The sequence below is a fragment of the Botryllus schlosseri genome, chromosome 9 (assembly GCF_051294905.1).
Source record: "Botryllus schlosseri isolate E-star chromosome 9, Bs_hap1, whole genome shotgun sequence".
Lineage (NCBI taxonomy): Eukaryota > Metazoa > Chordata > Ascidiacea > Stolidobranchia > Styelidae > Botryllus > Botryllus schlosseri.
Genome location: NC_137244.1, coordinates 27,285,380 through 27,306,551, shown reverse-complemented (window position 1 = coordinate 27,306,551; position 21,172 = coordinate 27,285,380). Strand labels below are relative to the sequence as shown.

The following is a 21,172-nucleotide window of genomic DNA, read 5'->3' as shown; positions in this document are numbered from 1 at the left end:
CCGAAGAACCCGGATGTAAACGTCACAGGGTCTTTTTTCGCCACATCCGAACACCGAATGACACGCTTCGTTGCGCAACGAACCACTTTGAGCCTGCATTTTAAGCCCCCAACGTCGGCAACCCGTCGTGACGTCAAACCCCCACAACCCTGACGTCGTGTGTGAAGAACAATGAGTCGCGCTCGGCAAATATGCCCAAGTTTATCCATAAAATGTCGTCAGTTCAGGAGGGATGCGAATGAAAGTAGCAGTGACAAATCACAGAAGGCGGGACAAACCGATTTTGTTCAGGATTCATGAAGACGGATAAATACCGTTCATCCTCAAGATTACCGGACCACGACTGACCTATCGATCTCGCTTCCCATGACATGCCGCCCTATTTCTTGTCACATTCTTTTTCTATACTATATTCAGTGTGCATGCCTCCTCTTTACATCGCCTAGGCCAAGGTGGGTGTCAGATTCCATGGACAACTCCTAGTCGCTTCGACATCTTCCTGTCTTTTCATTGTATCGCATTTTTTGTGGTGTATTGAACTGATAAAATTGCTAATAGGCCAATGATGATGATGATGACGGATAAACTGAACAATTTCCGCGTTGAATTTGGGTGGGCGGTGATTCCGGCAGAACAAGGATCTCTACGCGGAAATAACGTTGAGGAGTTTTGCCGCAGTTTCGATTCACGTCGCGAGTTCTTGCCTCGGTTGTAATAAGATGGCTGCGGCCGAAGACGATAATCTGGAGACCTTGCTGAGTGAGTGCGTTTCGGAAATATCGCGATCGTCGTTCGTGTAGAGCCGGTATCAAAATAGGAAGCGAGGCAACAGAAGCGTGTTAGCTCGGACACATTATCAACAAATCATTTCTTGCCAGTTGCCACCAGCTGGGTGTTCCGTGACCGTGTGTTCAAGTCCCATCATATACAGATCGCTGCGAGAGAGAGGAAGAGTTGCTCGGTTCAACAAAAAATACACAAATAAATAAATGTTGTGTGCATATACCGGGCTGTTTGTAATTGAGTTACTTATGTATGGGATGATGTATGATATGTACGGGACGCATAAATCCCTGTCCTGCACCCTGCACTGTCGTCCATTTACGTACCCCCGCGCCCAGACTGGAATCAGTGATTGTTTCCGGCAATAAGTTGCGCGTGACAGAAGGGTTTCTTCCATAGAATAATTAAGGAATTAAATGGAAAGTTGAGTGTGGCATTTGCCACAAATTCCACTCTGGTCCCGCGCGACATATCGTGTTTGCAAAAACTTTTCTGTTTTAGATAAAGCAACGAGTCCACTGACTCGGGATGAAGACAGCGATATCATCACAAAGTTTGCCAAAAAAGTCGATACAGAAATAGAAGGGTATGGAATTTTCTTTGGATAGGATCACTGTCATGACAAGGCTATAACTTAGATAAACTGTATATGATCATTTATTCTATTTTTATATAACTACGCTTCCAAACATTTTCATTCAATGAGCTTGCTTTGTAAATAAGATTCCGTGACTTGCCAAAATATAGTACCGTAATAGATTACTGCAAATATACAATACAAATTTAGTCTCAAATTTCACTTGTGAGAATGATGGTGATGATGATCTCATTTTTTAGCAATTTCACTCTTACTCATGGAGCGAGGTCTTGAACTTGAGACTGAAATAGCTTTTTAAGACCTTATAGAATTGTCAATATCATCCAGTCTGAAAAATCAGACCGATTAAACTCATCTTATAAAGACATGTTGTGCTGGATTACCAGTGAACCCGTCCCTCGTTGAACCCGTCCCTCGGTGAACCCGGCCCTCGGGAAATTTTGTATTCACCGGCAACCCGAATATCCCACCTCCGGCAACCCTAATATCCTACCCCAACCCTAGTATCCCCCCTCCACCAACCCTAATATCCCACCTCCGGCAACCCTAATATCCCACCTCCACCAACCCTAATATCCCCCCTCCCCAAACCCTAGTATCCTACCCGAACCCAATGTCCCACTCCCCGAACCCTAATGTCTCCCTCCCCCCTACCCTACCCAACCCTAACTCCCCACCTCAACCTACAGTTGCAATACCGAGCAGACCACGCGTGGTTGATATGTGAGCAATAACAATCGTTGGGATATATTTTTCATCTGAACAAGTCACACACAATATACAATGCGATAAGACCCAATGCGATGTCATGAACAGATACGAGGATGTCGCACGTCCGCCCCTCGCCAAGTCAATTCAACAATGAGCCGACCACGCAATCGTGATCACGTAATCTGATCACTCCGTGACTGCGTGATCTACGCATGCCCTGACCTCCTTACAAGATCGACAAATCAGTTGATAATAACATTATTAGTTTAATAATTCATATTAATACTTGTTAATACACTTAATTTCAAAATTTCCCGAGGGCCGAGTTCATCGAGGGCCGGGTTCACCGAGGGACGGGTTCACCGAGGGACGGGTTCACTGGCAACCGTTGTGCTGATTAGACACTTTTGATTCATCCAAATTTTGCTAATCAAGAAACAACATGGATTGTGGTCTTTGAAATGAGACCAGAAAGTGGTCATGAGACAAAGGCACAAGACACAATTAGCTTATTGAGACAATTTTTGATGCATCAGTTTTTTTAGTCATGTTTTTGAGACGAGTTTTTGATCTTATTTTACGCACTCACCACAAATGCTAGTATTGACGCAGACAATCAAATATATTGTTCTGAATATTACGTGTTGAGTTGTAAGTGGCATGTGAATGTCTTGTAAACTCATCAGTACAGTATTATCCCAACACTGCAAATTCAGGTATCTCTCATGCTTCGACTTCACTCAGAACCTAACACTGAAAAAGATTCCCCCGAAGCAATGCTACTACTTTAGATCAATTTGGGTCTTACTTTTGAGACTGAAAGTATCGGTAGGCCTACTTGTTAAGACTAATTGGTCTTTAAGACTTTTTTAACTGAAAAATCGATTTGAGACATGAAGGCCAAATCAGTCTAATTTTTTTGTAGTGATGCTATTATATTTTGACATTGATTTCTGATTGATATATAGAGTGGGGTGAGGGACTTGAGTACATGGGGAAATCTGATTACACTCGACAAGAACTTTAACTTTCTAAACATATCCGATTTGAATTCATCAGTTCTGCACTCTTCAGTAGTTCACTATGTAAGCTCTATATAAGACTAATAACCATTTTACCAAAGGCAGATTATAGCTACAATGTGGGATTGGAAGTTTTCAAATTTTTTTCCATTTTAACACCATTTTTCAACTTTTTTGCAGACAGCATGAAATTGGTTGTTGCATATCCAAATAGTCGCGTGTTCGAGTATTGCTGATAATGGCATCAGTGTGAAAAGATGTGGATTGTTAAAATATGTGCTTTTCATGCTGGCACAAAGAACATATCGATTCAAATTCTTGGATCATTGTGTCCAGGCCTAATTATTACCTCTTGCTCTTTTTTACATATAGAGCACAAATCAGCACGAGAATACTCGCCCACAAGATACAATCTCCTCAAGAATATGAAGCTCTCCAGGCGCTGGTCGTGCTCGAGTTTTGCGTTAAGAACTGCGACAAAAGTTTCCAAAACGAAGTCGGAAAATTCAGATTCCTAAACGAATTGATCAAAGTTGTTTCTCCCAAGGTATCGTGTCACTTTTTAATTGGTAGACTCAAATCATTGACTCAAATATGGCAAATGACTGCGCATGACGCAATTAAGTCCTGCGTCAAATAAAATCTGGTCAGAAACTGTGTTTTCTGTGTTAGAAGTAGAAGTGGTCAAAGTAGTCAACATTTGTACTCAAGTAGAAGTTCAAGTAGTAATTTCCAAGTATGTGTTCTAGACCTAGTTTTGCTGAATAAACTGTTGAGTAGAAGTAGTTTTAATGCATAACCACTTGTGGAAGTAGCGAGAGTACGCAAAACCTACTTGAAATACTATGACAGAGTAGAGGTACGTTGTCAAAGAGTAAAGAGTGAGACAAATGAAATAATTATGAATGTCAGTGAACAGTAACTTGGAATCGAACTTGACTCGGTGGTGAGATTCATTCGTGACTCGGAACCTTGTGACTCGGTTACAAGCCTGCCAACAACACGCGAGACATCAACTCAGTTATCAATTTTTTTAGTATCTTGGCGACAAAACCACCCAGAAAGTTCGAGACAAAGTGGTGCAACTTCTCTACGTGTGGAGCATCGGTCTGAAAGAGCAGATGAAGATCCGGGACGCTTATCAGATGTTGAAGCAGCAAGGTCGGTTTTTCAGCACACCATACTGTCCTGCGATCGGACTTGCGCCGACCTGTTTAGTTGACAGTTCGTCTAGCTACTACGTTTTTGAGTCGTTCTAATTCTAGTTGTTACAGATTTTTAAAATTGAGTAGCTCTAGTCCTACATCTAGATTCAGATTTCCTAAAGTGAGTAGTTGCAGTTCGCGTTGCAGTTTCTGAAAAATGTTTAGTTCTAGTTGTGAGCTTTGAAAAGTGAGAAGTTATGCATTTTGCCAAGCGAGTAAGTCTGGTTCTAGAACTGATTTTGAAGAGGAGTTCCAGTTGCACGTTTTGGGACGTTGTTAGTTCTAGTTACTGTGGCTCATATGAAAAAAATTGATGACAAAAAAAAAATAGAAAACGTGTCGTCGTCTCTATTTTGATGAAATAAACACTGACGAGATGCTAATGAATTGATTCTAGTTGGTTTTGATTAATTGGTTCTTCGCGATTTTATGGGTCGTTAGTTCTAGTTCTAGTTACGAATTTAAAAAAATCAGCATGTATGATCAATCGATCATCCCGCTATTACCACAGGCATCGTGAAACAAGACCCGGAATACGACGACATCATGTTGATACCGACCCTCCCTCCGAGGGACGACAAAAATGACATTTTCAAAGACAACGAAGAAAGGCGAAAACGACTCGAAAAACTTTTGAAAAGCAAGAATCCAGAAGATTTGCAGGTTCGTCACCGGTAACAAAAAGTACTGCTTTTTCCGAGTATCCGAGTAGCTTTTGCGCACTTGCCGTAGTTACTGAAACTTTTAGATGAGGCCGAGTGATTCCGGCTGAATATGGCAGTGGTTCACAACTTTTTTGGACACGCCCCCCCTTAATGATACCGGTAGTGAAAAATTGCGCGCCGCCTTATCATATGATGACACAATTCCCATATATGAAATTCGGACTATACGCATAGCAGTAACCAGCAACTGCATGTAACGCAAATAGTTTTTCATTCGGCTGCAGCTTCGCCCCCCCCCCCCCCCAGTTTGAGAACTACCGAAATACAGCACTAGGCTTTGAGTTGAGTTTCTGAGTGTTAATCACTATGATGCAGTATGAACGATGCACAAATTTGTACCTTTTATGCGGCCATGAAGACTATAAGGCTAATTCTACATCACGTTAAAGAGGATTTGATATTTTTTGCGGCGATCCCCATTTCATGCTGTGGTGTGATCGATATTTCACAAATCTGTCATTTCCACTACTTTAGGTAGCTTTATGTTTCGTGAGCTGCGATAATGAAGTTTCAAGCCTTCCACATTGGAAAATAGTACCGAAACTATAATTCTCGTTGATAAATCGACTTTTAGTGGCAAGGATCGCTGGATTAATACTCGATTCAGACTAGAGTACTGGAATCATTGTGCTCAGCCTTAGTTATGGTCACAGGTGATATGTAGTCAATCACTCTCGTTCAATTTGTACATCAAGTAGGGTGGTCTGTGTTTTTAGATTACTTCTGCTCAGATGTTACCAAGCTCCCTTTTTTACAGGCTGCCAATCGTCTCATCAAAAACGTGGTGATGGAGGAGCAAAACAAAATGGAGAAGATCGAAAAGCGTTGTCGTATGTTGGAGGAAGTCACGAATAACGTCAGGCTTTTGAACGAGATGCTCTCGCAGTTCGACGCAGACTCCACTCCAGAGTCAGACATGGAGACCATGAAGGTTTGTGATCATCAGACTTGCACAAACTGCTAATATAGTTAGTTGACGGTAACTAACTACTGCTTTTTGAACTAGTTCTAGTTTTAGTTCTAGTTGCGCATTTTCAAAAGCATGAAGTTCTAGTTCAGCATTTTCAAGTAATCAGTAGGACAAGTTTTTGCAACTTTTCTTTACAACTTCCGGCAGCTTCCTAAGTACTCGGAAGTTATATAGTATGGTATTTTAAGCTGTTTGGAGGAATCCTAAAGTGCAACTTTTCTATCATTTTTTTCAGACAATATTTTTCAACTTTATCGACATTTCATGCAACTCATTTTGATTCTTCATGTACATTTTTCGATTTTTCATGCATCTAACTTTTTACTGGAAATATTTGGCACTATCTGTAAATAGATCGTTTGATTATTTCACTGTCGTTTACATTTGAGGTCCTTTCTGATTTGAAGTATATTCTGGCTTGACCGGCGAAAATTGTATTTTCAGTGGGTAAATTTTTTCAGGCTATTGATTTTTTTGAAGCCGTCAACACTGAGTTTTGTTAAAGTGCCTTAGGGTGGAGCCCAATTCGTCTCCTCAACTAAGTAGGCTACTGCTTAAATGCGAATCTCAACTCAACCAAAAATCGATTGGTACTCAGCGTTGAGTGCGCGCCAATTCTCTCTGCTCAGTTAAGTATCGATTTCCAGACGTCATTTTCCGAGATAGCGTTGCCAGATTATTTTTTCGCCCTCGACCGGACACGCGTGAACGATTTTGTCATGACAACACTACGCTGTCGTCTCTATTTTGTCACTGACCTACAAAGTAGACGCAGTTCTCACTGATTTATCTCAATGCAATGAATACCCTCAGCTGATCCACACTCTTTGAAGATGACCCAATAGAAGTATATAAATCCTAGAAGACGCCCGGAACGTTCCTACGCCCACAGAAGTATATTTGCAAGACGCTACAAACCCATTCGAAATTTATGAAGATAAGTTTCACAGCAGGCGAACACGTAAATGTAGGCCTGGAAGAACAAAAGAATGCATCGATATCGTGAAAACAAATTGAAAAATTGACATATTTTCAGGATTTCTTTCCAATTCTCTTAGAACCATTCACTTTGACCATTCACTTTGACCATCTACTATTCAACTTCCCGAAATACCCAGACCCACCCGACATTGTCTCCCTTAAATACTCAGTATTTCTTGTTTCCAATAGCTTTATTGCTGCTATCGTCTAAATTGGCTTGAAGGTATAGCGACTCCATCCCAGCACTGATATTACAATGCAGGAACTCTATCAGCTTATCGAGGTTCATGCTAGGCCTAGGGGTCTGTTCAAGATGCTTCGTCTATTTAATTGTGGAAAGAGCATGCGTATAATAATAATCGTCAAGTTATATTTTTCATCTGAACAAGTCACACACAATGTAGAATGCGATAAGACACAATGCGATGTAATGAACAGATATGAGGATATCGAACGACACGCAGTTGCGATCTTTTATTTTATAATGACATCCACCTCGGCCTAGAGTGCCCGATGTGACAGTTCTTTTCGATGTTGATCTTCTTGAAGCCACAACCCTTTCTAGTTCTTTCCATTCCTTTGAGTGCTTTCTTTCGTCGGGTCTTTTTCTGGGATTTTTTGTCGCCGTAAGAACGGCGGCGGTGGGGGATGCTAGCGCATTGAGACTGCAGATTGCAGAAGTCACCATTTCGGTATGCGGAGATTCCGTACGACAAGAAGTCGAAAGGGTACAGAAGATTATTGCAAATACTATTATAAACGCAACATCCGTCCAAGCACCACTGATGTCATTCGCTTAGCAGTACCACACATCACGAAATAGTGTACCCATATATACGACAATACCAGTACCTCCGGTATTTGGTGGGTGTTGCCTGCAGTTGGCTGCTCGACCGTGAAAATTGACACTTGAGTCTGGTGGTGCGCAAACTTAGATTTGAGTGCCGATCTGGACGCATTTGAGTGTGAGTATACTTTTGAGTAACGAAATCGTTAGTAGAGAATCGCCACTCAGCAGAGAAATTGGGCTCCACCCTCAGATACGGATCGATTCGAGTATCTCGTATCCTCATAATTTCAAGGAACTTGTCCATAAATGCAACTTTGTAGTGTAAGTTTTGTGAAAAATAAGTACAATTTTCGTCGGATTTGACTGCAACAAAAACTTGCCCTAGTTATTAGTTTTAGTTCTGGTCGCGCATTTGCAAAAGCGAGTAGTTCTAGTTCGTCATTTTTAAATAATTAGATCTAGTTTAGTTGCGCATTTTCAAGTAAAGTCAGTAGATGCAGTTCCAGTCGTCATTTTTAAATAATTAGATCTAGTTCTAGTTCGGCATTTTTAAGTAATCAGTATATTGTTCAAATATGTTGCAGATGTTGTACGAGGGATGCGTGAAATTACGTCCCGGGTTGTTCCGACTTGCGTCCGATACGGACGACGACGAGACGGCACTCATGGATATTTTGAAATCCAACGACGACCTTTCCAGAGTCATACAGTCCTATCAGAAACTTGTCTTGCCTAAGTAAGCTTATTCATGGTGTTCCAGGCATAACTAGTTGATGTCGGTAATGTATTTTGTGAAGTGTTTTCACGCTCTCGTTTTCATTCTGATGCATTTCGGAATTCAATTCAAATTTCAAGTTTTTGCGAATTCACTAATTTTAATTCTAATCCATTTCGGAATGAACATTTTAATCGTAATCTAACAAAATCGATCTTTGTTTCAGACTCGGGTCTCAGGACCGTAAGGGAGACGGGGCCGAAGCTCAGAACGCAGCAGAACAGCCTGTTGGTAAGTGCAGTGGTCGATTTCATTTCCGATACTTTGTTTTGAAATCTTCTTGAATGGAGCGATAATTCTTGTTTTGATTCGACTGCAATCAGCCAAGTCGTCGTTGATTGATCTTGCGGAAATTCAAATGAACCAATCAGCCGCAGACGCCGATCTACTGTTTGCTACTTCACAAAGTAAGTCGAATCTAAAGTCGCAATTTGGGACCATCCGCCTTCTAATTGAACAACCATCAAACAAAATATTACCTAGGATGTAATTTGTGGTTTGTCAATGATATGAAATTTCTGCGTTATGATTATGATTGAATAAGAACTATATCTCAGACTTCCAATAGGACTGTTTGAAATCAATATTTTTGTCAAATTTTACTGGCTACTTGACAAAATTGTTAGGTTGACTGAAACAAATGTTCCATATAAACTTTGGCTCAATTTCAACCTTAGAAACGTAGCTTATGATGATAATAATTAAAGCAAATCTACCCTATGAAGTTGTTAAGCTGTCTAAAAAACAATCCGTAACAAATTCGGCCCAATTCCAACTTGTAGAAGTGCAGTTATTGAAGCAAAAAATTTTGGATTTGGAAAAATAATATTTACGGTGGGTGATTCTATAATTAGTCATGAAAGAATTTCACACCAGATATATGACTTTTTTAAAATCAAGAATTTTCTACGGGTTGGAATCGACCCAAATTTGGTGTGCAGTTGCTTTTTAGGCAACTTGACAATTTCATGATGTTGACAGTAAATTTGAATCAAATTTTCTAAATTTGCCAAAATTTGATGGCATAACTTTGCTTCTACAGGTTGGAATTGAAAAAAATTTGATGTACAGCATTTTTTCAGCCAGTCTAATAATTTTATCAAGTAGTCTGTCAAATTTGATTGAAAAAGTTATTTTTGAATAGCCCTAACGTCTAATTATAATGCATAGTTGAAGCACTGCCGATTCAACAACTACAATATCTCCTTTCCTTTAGCCACGAGCAACGGGGATTTTTTCGGGGGTTCAACAGACGTGCCTTCTCTGTTCACCCCAATTTCCGCGACGCCAGTGATGACGTCGACGCCCAGTCTCTTTGTTCAACCCACGCCGCAAGTCAACACCCTTCCCCCACTGCTTCCACCCCCAAAGTCGTCCGCCACGACCAAGGTGGGTTAGGGTTACGGGTGTATTGATTTTTTGTCAATGTTGCTAACGCTAACTATTCCAACCGATTAGTTACTGATCGTTGTCTACAACTATCTTGACTGTACCTTATTCTACTTGAGTAGCATCAATGTTGACGACTACTTCATCATTCTGCTGGAGATATTCCAAATCATTTGCATAAGTGATCAATCAAGAATCGTGTCGTGTTTAGAGATACTTGCCGACATTGATGCTGCTCAAGTACAATAGTAGGCGGCATTGATGAAATACATGCACCCTTCTATGATCGTAGTGACCGTGACAATTGAATGAACCCCGAATTCGTTCAGAGCACGCTCTCGGATATCGATTCGTTGAGTCGCGACCTCTTGGAGAAAACTCTCGGTCGGAAACCCGACGAAAAATTTGCGTAAGTTCCGTAATTATGATTTCACTAAATGAATACGAAATTCTCAGCTTCATCAAATGTCATTAGAATTAGAATGATAACTACACGGTTTTTCGCAAAGTACGTTTAGAATGTCTGAATTGGAACAACTCGGGAATTGAATGAAATTGCAAATTAGAGAATGGCAAATGTCTGTAAACCAAGATTGGCTCGTTTCACACTACAATTCTTGTGTAACATTTTCAAGATGACTAGAAAAAAGATTAGAATTAATTTCAGAGCATAGAAAGATTTGGCCAAGTAGATTATCGGCATTTATCTCTATAATGTCCAGGCCTGACCTTTGACTAATTTCTATGACCAATTTCGCAGGCCAAAGGTGACCGCAAGGCCTACGTTGAACGAATTGTCTTCCAAGCCTGAGAAAGTGGAGACGGTGAGACAAATCTCTGATCGTTATAATACGACAAAAAACAAATGCAACCTCTCTTTTTAGACGCCTCCGGTCACTCAACCCACTGACCTGCTGGACCAGTTGCTTGGGTCTCCGACACAAAGCCAGCCCGAATCGTTTGCGGACTTCATGTCCGCACCCCCCAAAGCACCTTCTTTGCTGGATTCTTTGAACCCGAGTTTGACCGACCAAAGTCCGGTTTCTGTATCAAATCAGCCCGTTCCAGTGCGGCCACTGACAGAGGTTTTTGTGGCTTTGGAATCTATCAAACCGAGTGAGTCTTACAACGGAATGTGCTACTACTCTGATCATCCAGACTTGGATAACTACATAATTCCAGCTTGCACTGATTAGACTGATTTAGAGCGAAATGCCAGTAATGTAATCTGATTTGGGAATGTTTCTATGCACTCATTCTAGTCATACAATAATCTATGTCAGTGATTCCCAACCGCGGCCCCCAGCTAGCCTTCTTGCGGCCCCCACAAAAATATTGAGAAATAGATTTATGAAAAAAAATTATATTTATAAAATTCTCTTGCTTGGCTTGGAGTCTGGAATTTTCAATTAGGAATGTTGTGAGTAGACCACTAAGATTACGTCACTGCTGTTTCAATGCAATGTGCCCTAACTTTCCAGTTGAACGAGCAGTACCTACAGATATAGGTATCGACAGGACCGTAACTGCCGCACCCCAAGCGAGCTCGAAGGGGGCCCAAAATTATCTAGTGAATTATCATATTTCATGAAATTTATGCAACTTTTTCCCAAGTCTTTCGCGCTGGGCGCGATTCAAGTCACTTAATTATTGGGTACTCTTCCACCATGATAAAATACGAAAGATTTATAGAAGTGGACATATCGGCATTGGTCATTACCGCGCAACGACGCACGAAGACATATAAAGTTTCAGGCCATGTAACAATGTAACATGCGACTCCAAGAAGTGTGCCCGAACGATCGGCAGCGAGAAAACCTTGGCCGAAAAGGACTGCCCTCACTCTGACCGAACACTTCGTTATGTATATACAAAATACATATAGGTATAATTGACCATAGGCGCCTAAATGACTGGCGCCAAATGTTCCTGTCTTGGCAATCTGAACGTCACGAGACAAATAGGCTACCATCCCGCAGGGAAGAATTATATGCCAGCGAAGAACTACCAATTTGAAATCGTGTACATCTTTTAGTTTAGTACGTTTGGGCGATTCCATATTTTTTGATGTAGCAGACTGGAGGTCACGAAATAACATGTAACGAAGTCGTACCAACGGGGTCCGCCCGTCCGAATATGTTTGATTATTATTTACGGGCCCTACAGTTTCCAAGGCACCTCAGTCAGCACTACCGGTAAATCTGATTACGTGAGCAGAGAAGACAAGTAATTGATAGCAATATATATGCAATTCCCGATCTTATTGACCTATTTTATTTTGAATTATAGAATTTTTCGCGCTTCGCACGATTACTCGAGAGAAGCTACCTAAAACGGACACCCGATTTAGATGATAAATAGCGGTAAACAGCCATCTAGCCTGAGGGGGTCTGGAGGGGCTTCGAAGTTCGGTTTATCACTCTATGGGGGGCCCAAGAGCAACGTTTTGGGGGGGGGGCTGACGAAGTGCTGTCACGGCCCTGGGTATTGATAACTAATTTACGGATAGATGTGCAACAAGTGAATCACGATTGAATACGCCGAGATGCGTACTGCTTAGCCGCCAAAAAGCAGCATAATTGGTAGTCCTATAGTGACCCAAGCGTCCGAATAATTTGATATGTCGGTGTTTATCGAAAGCAAGTGTCGCACTGATTCCAAGAACAGGAATTGAAATCTCGCCAGGGCAATAAATCTACTCCGAAATAGCCAGCAAAGGTTGATTGTTCTGAACAACGGGAGCGCGGCAGCACAATGGCCAATGGCGTCAAGCAAATGATCGGAACAATGCCAATTTTCATATTTTGGTGATTTTTGGGTTCCTTTCATTGCCCTGTTATTCGTGCGGCCCCGACCGTACTCGGAAATTCTAAATTTGGCCCTGCCACCGAAAAAGGTTGGGAACCACTGATCTATGCTTTCCTGAAAATGCTACAGGAGAACTGACATTTGCCATTCTCGTGCTTATGAAAATGAAGTCTGTTTAGATACGAAGTGATCATGATTTTTCTTGTATATATCTTTTATTTCTCTCTAAAAAAATGTTTTGTGATCCTACTTTTTTGATTTTGTAAGAAAAATTTTAACAAATTTTCCTACTGGGTTGGCTAAAAAAGATGCATAGAAAATTAGGCTCAATTCTGACCCGTGGATGCGAAGAAAGTTGTTGGGGCAGAAAATTTTGGATTTGAAATGTACGGTATACATGGTTGCAAATTCTATCGTCTATGCCAAAAAAATGTTGCTCACTGTGGAGGCGAAGTCATACTCATTTACGTGTCTTGATCTATGTATTGGGAATGGATTTTTTTCTTTTAGTGCGCACCGTTTTTTTTAGCGAACCTTGAAAAAAGTCTGAAGAAAAAGGTTGTCTTTGAGCAACCAACCCTACTATATATATTATTATCCATGACAATTGCATGCATTATCTTTCAGGTACCCTGCCTCCCATCACAGTCTACGACAACAACGGCTTGCGGGTGCTCTTCCACTTTGCTCAGGAGCATGCTGCACCAGATAGAACAGACTCGTTGGTGGTCGTAATATCGATCATGAGCACGAGATCGTCTGCCGTGCCCAACATTGTCTTGCAAGTCGCAGTACCCAAGGTTTGTGTTGATATTGGCTACAAAGGTTGTTTTGATTTGTACAAACGGGATTTTTGAAATGCGTACCCCCAACTTGGACTTTTCAAACCTCGCAACTAGAACTACAGATTTTGCTGCAGTCGCAACTAGACCTGCTCACGTTTCAAAACTCGCAACTAGAAGTAGACCTACTCACTTTTTTAAATCCTCAACTAGACGTAGTGTCCAGTTTTCAAACTACCAACTAGACCTGGAACTACTTGAAAAAGACCGTCAACTAAGCAGGTAGGTAGTTTGTAAAGTGTGTGAGCGTGTTTTCTGTTGCAGACGATGAAAGTGAAATTACAGCCTCCCTCCAGCACCAAGCTGGCGCCTTTTAACCCCATCGTACCGACGGCCCCCATTACACAGGTGCTGGTTCTCGCCAACCCAAACAAGGTGGGTACATCAAGTAGTTGACAACTAGAAATGATGACTAGGGCAAGATATTGCAACTTTTTACAGCTTCCGGAAGCTTCCTAAATACTCAGAAGTTATGTAGTATGGTGTTTTACGCTGTTTAGAGGAATCTTATAGCCTACCGCAACTTTTCTCTGATTTTTTCGTGCGACTTTTTGGAACATTTTCGATTTTTGGTGAAACTTTTTAAAACTTTTTTCGGGTTATGAAACTTTTTTCCAATTTTCATTTGCATTTTCATGCAACTACCTTTTTACTTGAAATATTTGGCACCATATGTAAATAGATAGTTTGATTATTCCACCGTCGTTTAAATTTGAGGCCCTTTTCTGATTTGACATACATTCAGGCTAGACCGCCGAAAATTGTATTTTCCTGTGTAAGTCTGTTAATAATGTTGAAGTCGACAACATTGGGTTTTGCTACGGTGCCTTGGATACGGATCGATTCGAGTATCTCACACCATAATAATTTCAAGGAACTTGTCCGTAAATGCAACTTTTTGGTGCAACTTTTGTGAAAAATAAGTGCAACTTTCCACGGATTTGACTGCAACAAAAACTTTCCCTAATGATTTCGAATGATAGCTACGCAGTAATTTTCCATTTCAAGTTTGAATTATACCGAATGAATTCGCTAAAACTTTGAAACTGATTAAATTCTTGATTAATAAGAAATAAAGAAAAACCTAGTTCGGTTCATATCAAATCAGAGTTTAGCACGAGTATGGCAAATGCCTGTACACCAAACTTGGTTCATTTCGTAGTATCCAGTTCACTAGAAGCATTTTCAGGAGAAAGTAGATGAGTATTCAAATGAGTAAGGCCTCATCGCTTTGCAAAGTCCGATTTGTAAAATATAAGCAGTTTTCTGAAAAATTTGTTCAAGTAGGACCGTAGCTATCCTGGAAACAAAAACCAATTGAGTACGCAATTCTAATCTAATTTCTGGTTTTCCTGAAAATGCTGCAGGATAATTGTATAGTGCGAAACGAGCCAAGCTTGCTGTACAGCAGTGTTGGGATGACTCGAGTCAACTTTTTCGTATGACTTGACTTGACTTGACTCGAAGCTTTAAAAATGCGCATTGACTCGTGACTCGGAGCAAAATTTACGAGTCAATTTCAAGTCATCAAGTAAACGGTGTCGAATAAATCACTGTATCTTGTGTATGTTCGGATTGTTCGAGATACGCCGGTGTCACTTGTGACTTGACTCGTGACTTGAATTGACTCGACACGACTTGACTCGAGTCACCTCCAAAAAACGAGTGACTTGACTTGACTCGAGTCACCTTTGAAAATCGATTGACTTGACTTGACTCGAGTCAAAATCTGCAATGACTCGTGGCTCGAAGGTAGTGACTTGATCCCAACACTGCTGTACAGTAGGGCTGTTCAAAAAAAAATTTCCTTCGGATTCCACTGACTACTTGATGAAATGGTTAGGTTGGTTAAAAAAAACGCTGCACACCAAGTTTGGCTCCATTCCAATCAGTAGAAGCGAGATTCGTGCAGTAAAAAAAACAGCAAAATAAAATTTCAAAATTTTTCTGCCGACCCAATAAAATTGTTAGGCTGTCAGTAGAGATGATGCATACCAAATTTGGCTCAATTCCAACCACTAGAAGCGAAGTTATTGCAGTAGAAAAATTTGGATTTGAATAAAATAGTATTTACGGTGACTAACTCTTTGATTATTTATTATAAAATCATGGAATTAGAAATTTTGCTACTGCAATAACTTCGCTTCTAGTGGTTGGAATTGAGCCAAATTTGGTATGCATCATCTCTACCGACAACCTAACAATTTTATCAAGTAGCCAGTGAAATCTGAAGGAAAAGTTTTTTTTTTAACAGCCCTACTCCACAGACATTTGCTATTCATGTGCTTTTGTGAATCAACTCTGCGAACTTGTTTTTTGTTGTGTTGGTTTCCAATCCTGAATTGAAAGCATCTGCAAACTCAGTATTTCGAATTCAAATTTAGTTGGTAGAAGCTCAACAATTTCAGGTGGTCCATCATGTCCAGCTCGGCCTCGGCCACGGGTGCAGATGAGAATTGTTGAATTCCATTTGCAGAAAGACGTGAAAATGCGGTTCAAGCTCGACTACAAGCTGGACGACCAAACCGCAATCTCCGAAACGGACGAGATTACAGGATTCCCTCCATTTGAAAAATGGGGGGATTTATGATACTTTTATGCAATTTTCGCCGGGAAGCTTTCCAATTTTTCTGAAGAGTTTATGTGATGCTGCAAATACTAACCGCGCTCGAAAGGACACGAACCGGGGTGAATTTTTGCCGAAAATCATATCTGCTGTAGCGTTCGGCATTTTAGCCTCTTGTCTGTACGCAGCATTGAAACTGTCGCGAGTTTTAGTCAATGGAGACGAATGCGAAATGTGGCATACGTTACTACATTACCTTGCGATACACGGTCGTATTGATGCAATATGAATGTACAGATGTCTGATCAGAAAAGTCACAAATATATCATGCTCCAAATTTCAGGTGCTAACTGCGTCTTTACCTCGAAACCAGAGTTCAGGGTTGTAACTGGAGTTACTTACTATACTTCCTTGTTTAAGAGAATTGGTCCTCCTTTTTCAAGAAATTGAAAATGCCCTCCCAGGATGCCCCATATGTCCTCCTTGCTGGCAATTCGTCCTCCTTTATAGCCTTGACAGCAAGGCAGCTGTGCAGTGATGACGTGAAATCTGGTTTTCAACGGCATGGTTTATTAGAAAGAAAGAAATCAGCTGGAAAAAATGCCATTTTTTAGGCAACCCATTATTATTTATGAAAATTTCCGAATTGCACATTTTCCCGTTCGCTATCTTATCTTCTGCAACTGGTAAAAAGTTTTCTCTTCCGGATCTCCAAATATGTTCACCTAAGCTGTAACCAAGTCAATTTGACCTTTATAGTTTTGACTCGCGTCAATATATTTTCAATTCACCGCCAGGACGAGTCAGTGTTTTGAAACTCGAGGGTCACAGTCTTTACTGTTCAGTGTCGAGTTGAGCTCACTTATGTGAAACTCTTGACGGGTGATATCGCTGGATTCTTAATATAGGCTACTCACACTGAACGAGTTTTCAAACAGATAAAATATAGTGTCTGGGCGTATTTCTGAATTATCGGGCCTGATATAAGAGACTGGATTAAGTCATATTCAATGTCACGAGTCTTATCACTTGTTCGAGTTATGCATAATGACTTGACTCAAGTCTTTTTCCATTTTTAAGACAATGACTAGACTAGAGTCAGCGAAAAATAACAAGTCGCGTCATAACTACCCTGTTAGTGCTGCATAACTGGGAAATTTTCAGCTTTTTAAAGTCGCTGTGCAGTTTTTCTTGAAATTACATCATATGTTTGAATTTAAATTCGGAATCAGAAAGAAATGCAACAAAAATCAAGATAAGTTCATATCAGATTGTACGGTGTGGCTCGTTGCACACGTCTTTAGACTACTAAGGTGGAGTGAACAAATCTTTTCTTTTTAAATCGATGAAAGGGGGTACTGAAATCCCGACAAATGACCTAAAACTTCAATAAAAATTAACTTTACGCTTAGGGCAGGGGCGGGCAACTTCACCAATCGGCCGGATATCAGAAACTAGTACTTGGCGACTCCTAAAGGAATTTTTAGTCAATCTAAAAATCGGCCACTAGCTGCGCTCGCGGTTTGCCTGTATTTCATGTTGTTTGTTTCTATGACGTCGTAATTGGTTGTATGCAATGTAGCTAGATGCATGTTTTAGAAATTCTCCGTTTGCTGACGATTGCCCCTGAAGAGTGTCAGCTCGAAAAGCTTCGGGTTTTATTATATTTTGCAATGAATATATTATTAGAATGTATATTAAACAGTAATCTTGGTTGATCCACCTATACATGGAATAAATCGTATATAATGTGGATTTTAAATTGAAAGCATAGTGTTCAAGAACAGTTTATGAATTTATTAACGCAATCTGCGTCAATAGCTGTTGAAGTAAATGAGATCTGTGGTCGATCAAAGTTGACACACCGAGAATGTAAATGACCAGCAGTATGATCACGTCACACAGCATGGCAGAGGGTGTGTGGCGTCACACCCATCTCACAATCCTTTCCGCATCTTCATCTCCCAGAAAGGGGCGCTGCAGGAAAAAAGCTGCTAGAAACAATGCAGTCGAACAAATCGGTATTGTTCGAACAATCAGAGTCGCTGAGGCAAAACAATTCTCCACTCCAGCCTCGGCGAAGCGGAACGAAGCTGCAAAATCGGTCGTTGTCGACACCATATAGGACACTATGGTTACACAATCGTTTGGGTCAAAGGGCAAAGTTCGTTGTCAAAGTAGCAAACCACGATAAAAAGTACAAAAGAATTTAAATTTAATTTTGAATTTATTGCTGAGACCATCCGTTCATTTGTTCCTCATTCACCTGTATTAAGCAACAAGATAAACTACTTCTGTCGAGATCATTTTTATTTTCATCTGCATGTTCCCTTCCTTTGTCATTTGGTGCATTGTTTTCAGACCTGGAATGGAGCAGATTTGCGCAAACTCGGATTACGGACTGATATTATAATAAAACATCTTTTTGGCGCAGACCGACCAAATTACGCCACGTCGCCAGAACAATGGAAGCAATTCATCTTGCTGCTAGGAAAACCCACAACAACGAAAATACTGACTTTCCTTTTCATTCTGACCAAAAATTCGAAAACCTTCCTACCGAGCCAGAAATCTTCATCACGATTCCCGAATCCGTTCACGTAATCGCCCCAACCCCGAAAAAAAAACACGTTTTCGTATTTTCTCCGCTGGAAAACCTCCGCTGCCAGTCAAAGCACTTTGGCCACTGCAAAAACTTCAACATCAGTTTCTTCGTATCACTCAGACATGGGGTGATTACTTTATGAATGTAATCGATTGCGATTACGATTACTTCGGAATCACGCGATTACGATTACGATTACGATTACAGCAAAATCAGGAAGTAGTCGATTACGATTACGATTACATTGAAAAAGTAATCACGATTACTCACGATTACATTTGTTTTGCTTAGGACTATAATCTTATATGATATATGGGAAAGCAATACAAGGATTGCGATGAAAAGGCTTAATGAGATATCAACTTTTTTCATACATCATGCGTCATTTGCTTATTACGTCATAATATATCAATTGCACAACTTTATAGTGGATGATTTATCGCATCCAACGATTTGCATTATTGCCAGGTCTTTACCTGCCGCGCCCCAAATTCCTTAATAGAGTGGGGAGCGTGCTCGAAGGGGACTCAAAAGTATTTCGTAAACCAACGTATATTATAGAGCATTTTCGAGAATTTAATTGATTCTTGTAAATGTTTTTCGAGCTTTGCGATTCAAATATCTCTAGTACAGGGGTCACCAACGCGGACCAAATGAGTCGCCCGCGGTCGCTGTAGTAGTGGTGGCTTTTGGGGTGGGCGAGATGGGCGGTCGCCAGGGGGGGCTGGCCGAAGGGCTCCCCTATTTGGATTATGCGCTTTTTTCAAGGATAATAACGAATAAACATGGAAATCCGTGTAAGGCAAGAATAGGATTCCGTACAGATGTGTCAATCATCATCAAATCTCTGCATTTGTTATAAAAGTACCATATCCCGATAATCATCACGTCTCTGCATGCAGTAGAATTACTTAGTTTTAATGTCGTCTATCTTTGCACACATGAAAAAATAGACATGGCCGAATCCAGCACCTGGCCAAACCTTGATAGATAGGTAATAATAATAATAACAGATGCGAAAGAGTGGTCTGGGGGGCGAAGCCCACCATAAGTTACGGATAGATACTTATAGGGCGGCCCCCGGTAAGTCTCGCCCGCCCCCTCCCCCCCGTTCGTATGGCCACCACTGCGCTGTAGCAAATATCCAAATGAGAGATTTGATAGTTGAAGCTCGTTTCATATGAGCAGCAGTTGAACATGGGTCGGCCGACGCCAGGGAACATACGAACGCAGTCGCTCGGGGCATTGCTTGTCTTCGCCCACGCGGCGGCTCAACGGGAATCTATATAGTTAATATTCCCGAGTCTAGACGCGGAGATCGGCGCTTCTGCGCGCACTGCAGCAACGCAACTGAGCTTGGAGGAGCTGGTGTGATTCCCTGCGAGTGAGCGTTTTTTTTTCTTGGTAAGGGGCGGAAACCCGGCTCAGTGCTCTGATTGTCTTACTCTAAGTGAAGAAATCCAACTGAACATGGATAAACGACGGGAGTACGTGGTAACCTGTCTGTCGTCGCAATAATCAGTACACACTACACAAGAAGTAGCTTTTTGTTTCAAAACAGTTGGTGACCTCTGCTCCAGTAGATAGCTAGGTTTGAAATGCATACCTCTTCCACCCAAGAAAAAACATACCTAGGCTATATTTTATGGGAACATGCATTTCGTAGCCGGTCATTACCGCGCCACGATCCCACAACACACCAAAACATATAAGCAGTTTCGGCCAACACGCAACTCCACGGGATGTGATACCAAAGACATACCTTGGCCGAAACTTAGGGTATTCGTCCATTGTCAGTAGCCGTGCTGAGTGGGCGGGACTAATAACTCCTGTCCTTCCAAGCTGGTCCCACAATGCAAATGTCACCCGGCGAATCCACAAAGGAATAAAGCCATGGCAATTTGTGTGTGCGTCTCACAAAAGATATTCTTTTAGTCTGCTACGTTTGGGCGAGTACAATATCTTGTGATTATACAACGGACTGGAGGTCGCGAATTAACAACATACAGTAATTATATAACAACATACCAGATGCTATGAATATGAATTACGTGCCCCAGCTTTACAGGTAAATCTGACACTCGGGGCTCAGAGAGGTTATAAATGAATAGTAATATAATGCAATTACCAATGTTATTGACGAAATTCACTTTTGAAAATTGACCAACGGTTGGACAGGGTAATTAGCTACAACCCACGCTAACATGTCAGGCTATATAAGCGGATGGTTATGGCGGCAGGTCCAAATGCTAAGTAACGAACTGTGAAATAACGATTGACGCCCGTTTCAAGTAGTTATATGAGAATAAGATATGGTTAACATAAAAATTCTGCCTTCAACTTAATACTAGGGCTGGGCACAATGATTCGAGTACTCGAATCTGAATCGAGTATTAATTTTA

General features: G+C 41.0%; 1 protein-coding gene across 3 annotated transcripts; it reads left to right on the top strand.

The window, feature by feature from the left end:
- The first annotated feature begins 601 nt into the window (after nucleotides 1-601).
- On the top strand, nucleotides 602-16,515 carry LOC145446444 (ADP-ribosylation factor-binding protein GGA1-like). Of its 3 annotated transcripts, none has more exons than XM_080324737.1 (16): nucleotides 602-759; nucleotides 1,285-1,369; nucleotides 3,487-3,661; nucleotides 4,152-4,275; nucleotides 4,831-4,982; nucleotides 5,802-5,975; nucleotides 8,370-8,521; nucleotides 8,727-8,791; nucleotides 8,884-8,967; nucleotides 9,777-9,949; nucleotides 10,279-10,358; nucleotides 10,710-10,773; nucleotides 10,834-11,065; nucleotides 13,385-13,557; nucleotides 13,864-13,974; nucleotides 16,076-16,515. In XM_080324737.1, the coding sequence occupies exons 1-16, from the start codon at nucleotides 720-722 to the stop codon at nucleotides 16,187-16,189; spliced, it is 1,998 nt and encodes a 665-aa protein (XP_080180863.1). In that variant the 5' UTR covers nucleotides 602-719; the 3' UTR covers nucleotides 16,190-16,515. The 3 variants fall into 3 exon arrangements, with proteins under 3 accessions (XP_080180863.1, XP_080180864.1, XP_080180865.1); XM_080324738.1 differs by lacking the exon at nucleotides 16,076-16,515 and adding an exon at nucleotides 16,008-16,067; XM_080324739.1 differs by lacking the exon at nucleotides 8,884-8,967.
- Nucleotides 16,516-21,172: the final 4,657 nt, after the last annotated feature.

Bases quoted from the DNA above. Each gene is read 5' to 3' on its own strand.
- LOC145446444 (XM_080324737.1), top strand. From the start codon at position 720: ATGGCTGCGGCCGAAGACGATAATCTGGAGACCTTGCTGA. The intron at 760-1,284 runs GTGAGTGCGTTT...TTTCTGTTTTAG, and splicing joins TAATCTGGAGACCTTGCTGA to ATAAAGCAACGAGTCCACTG. The intron at 8,522-8,726 runs GTAAGCTTATTC...TCTTTGTTTCAG, and splicing joins CAGAAACTTGTCTTGCCTAA to ACTCGGGTCTCAGGACCGTA.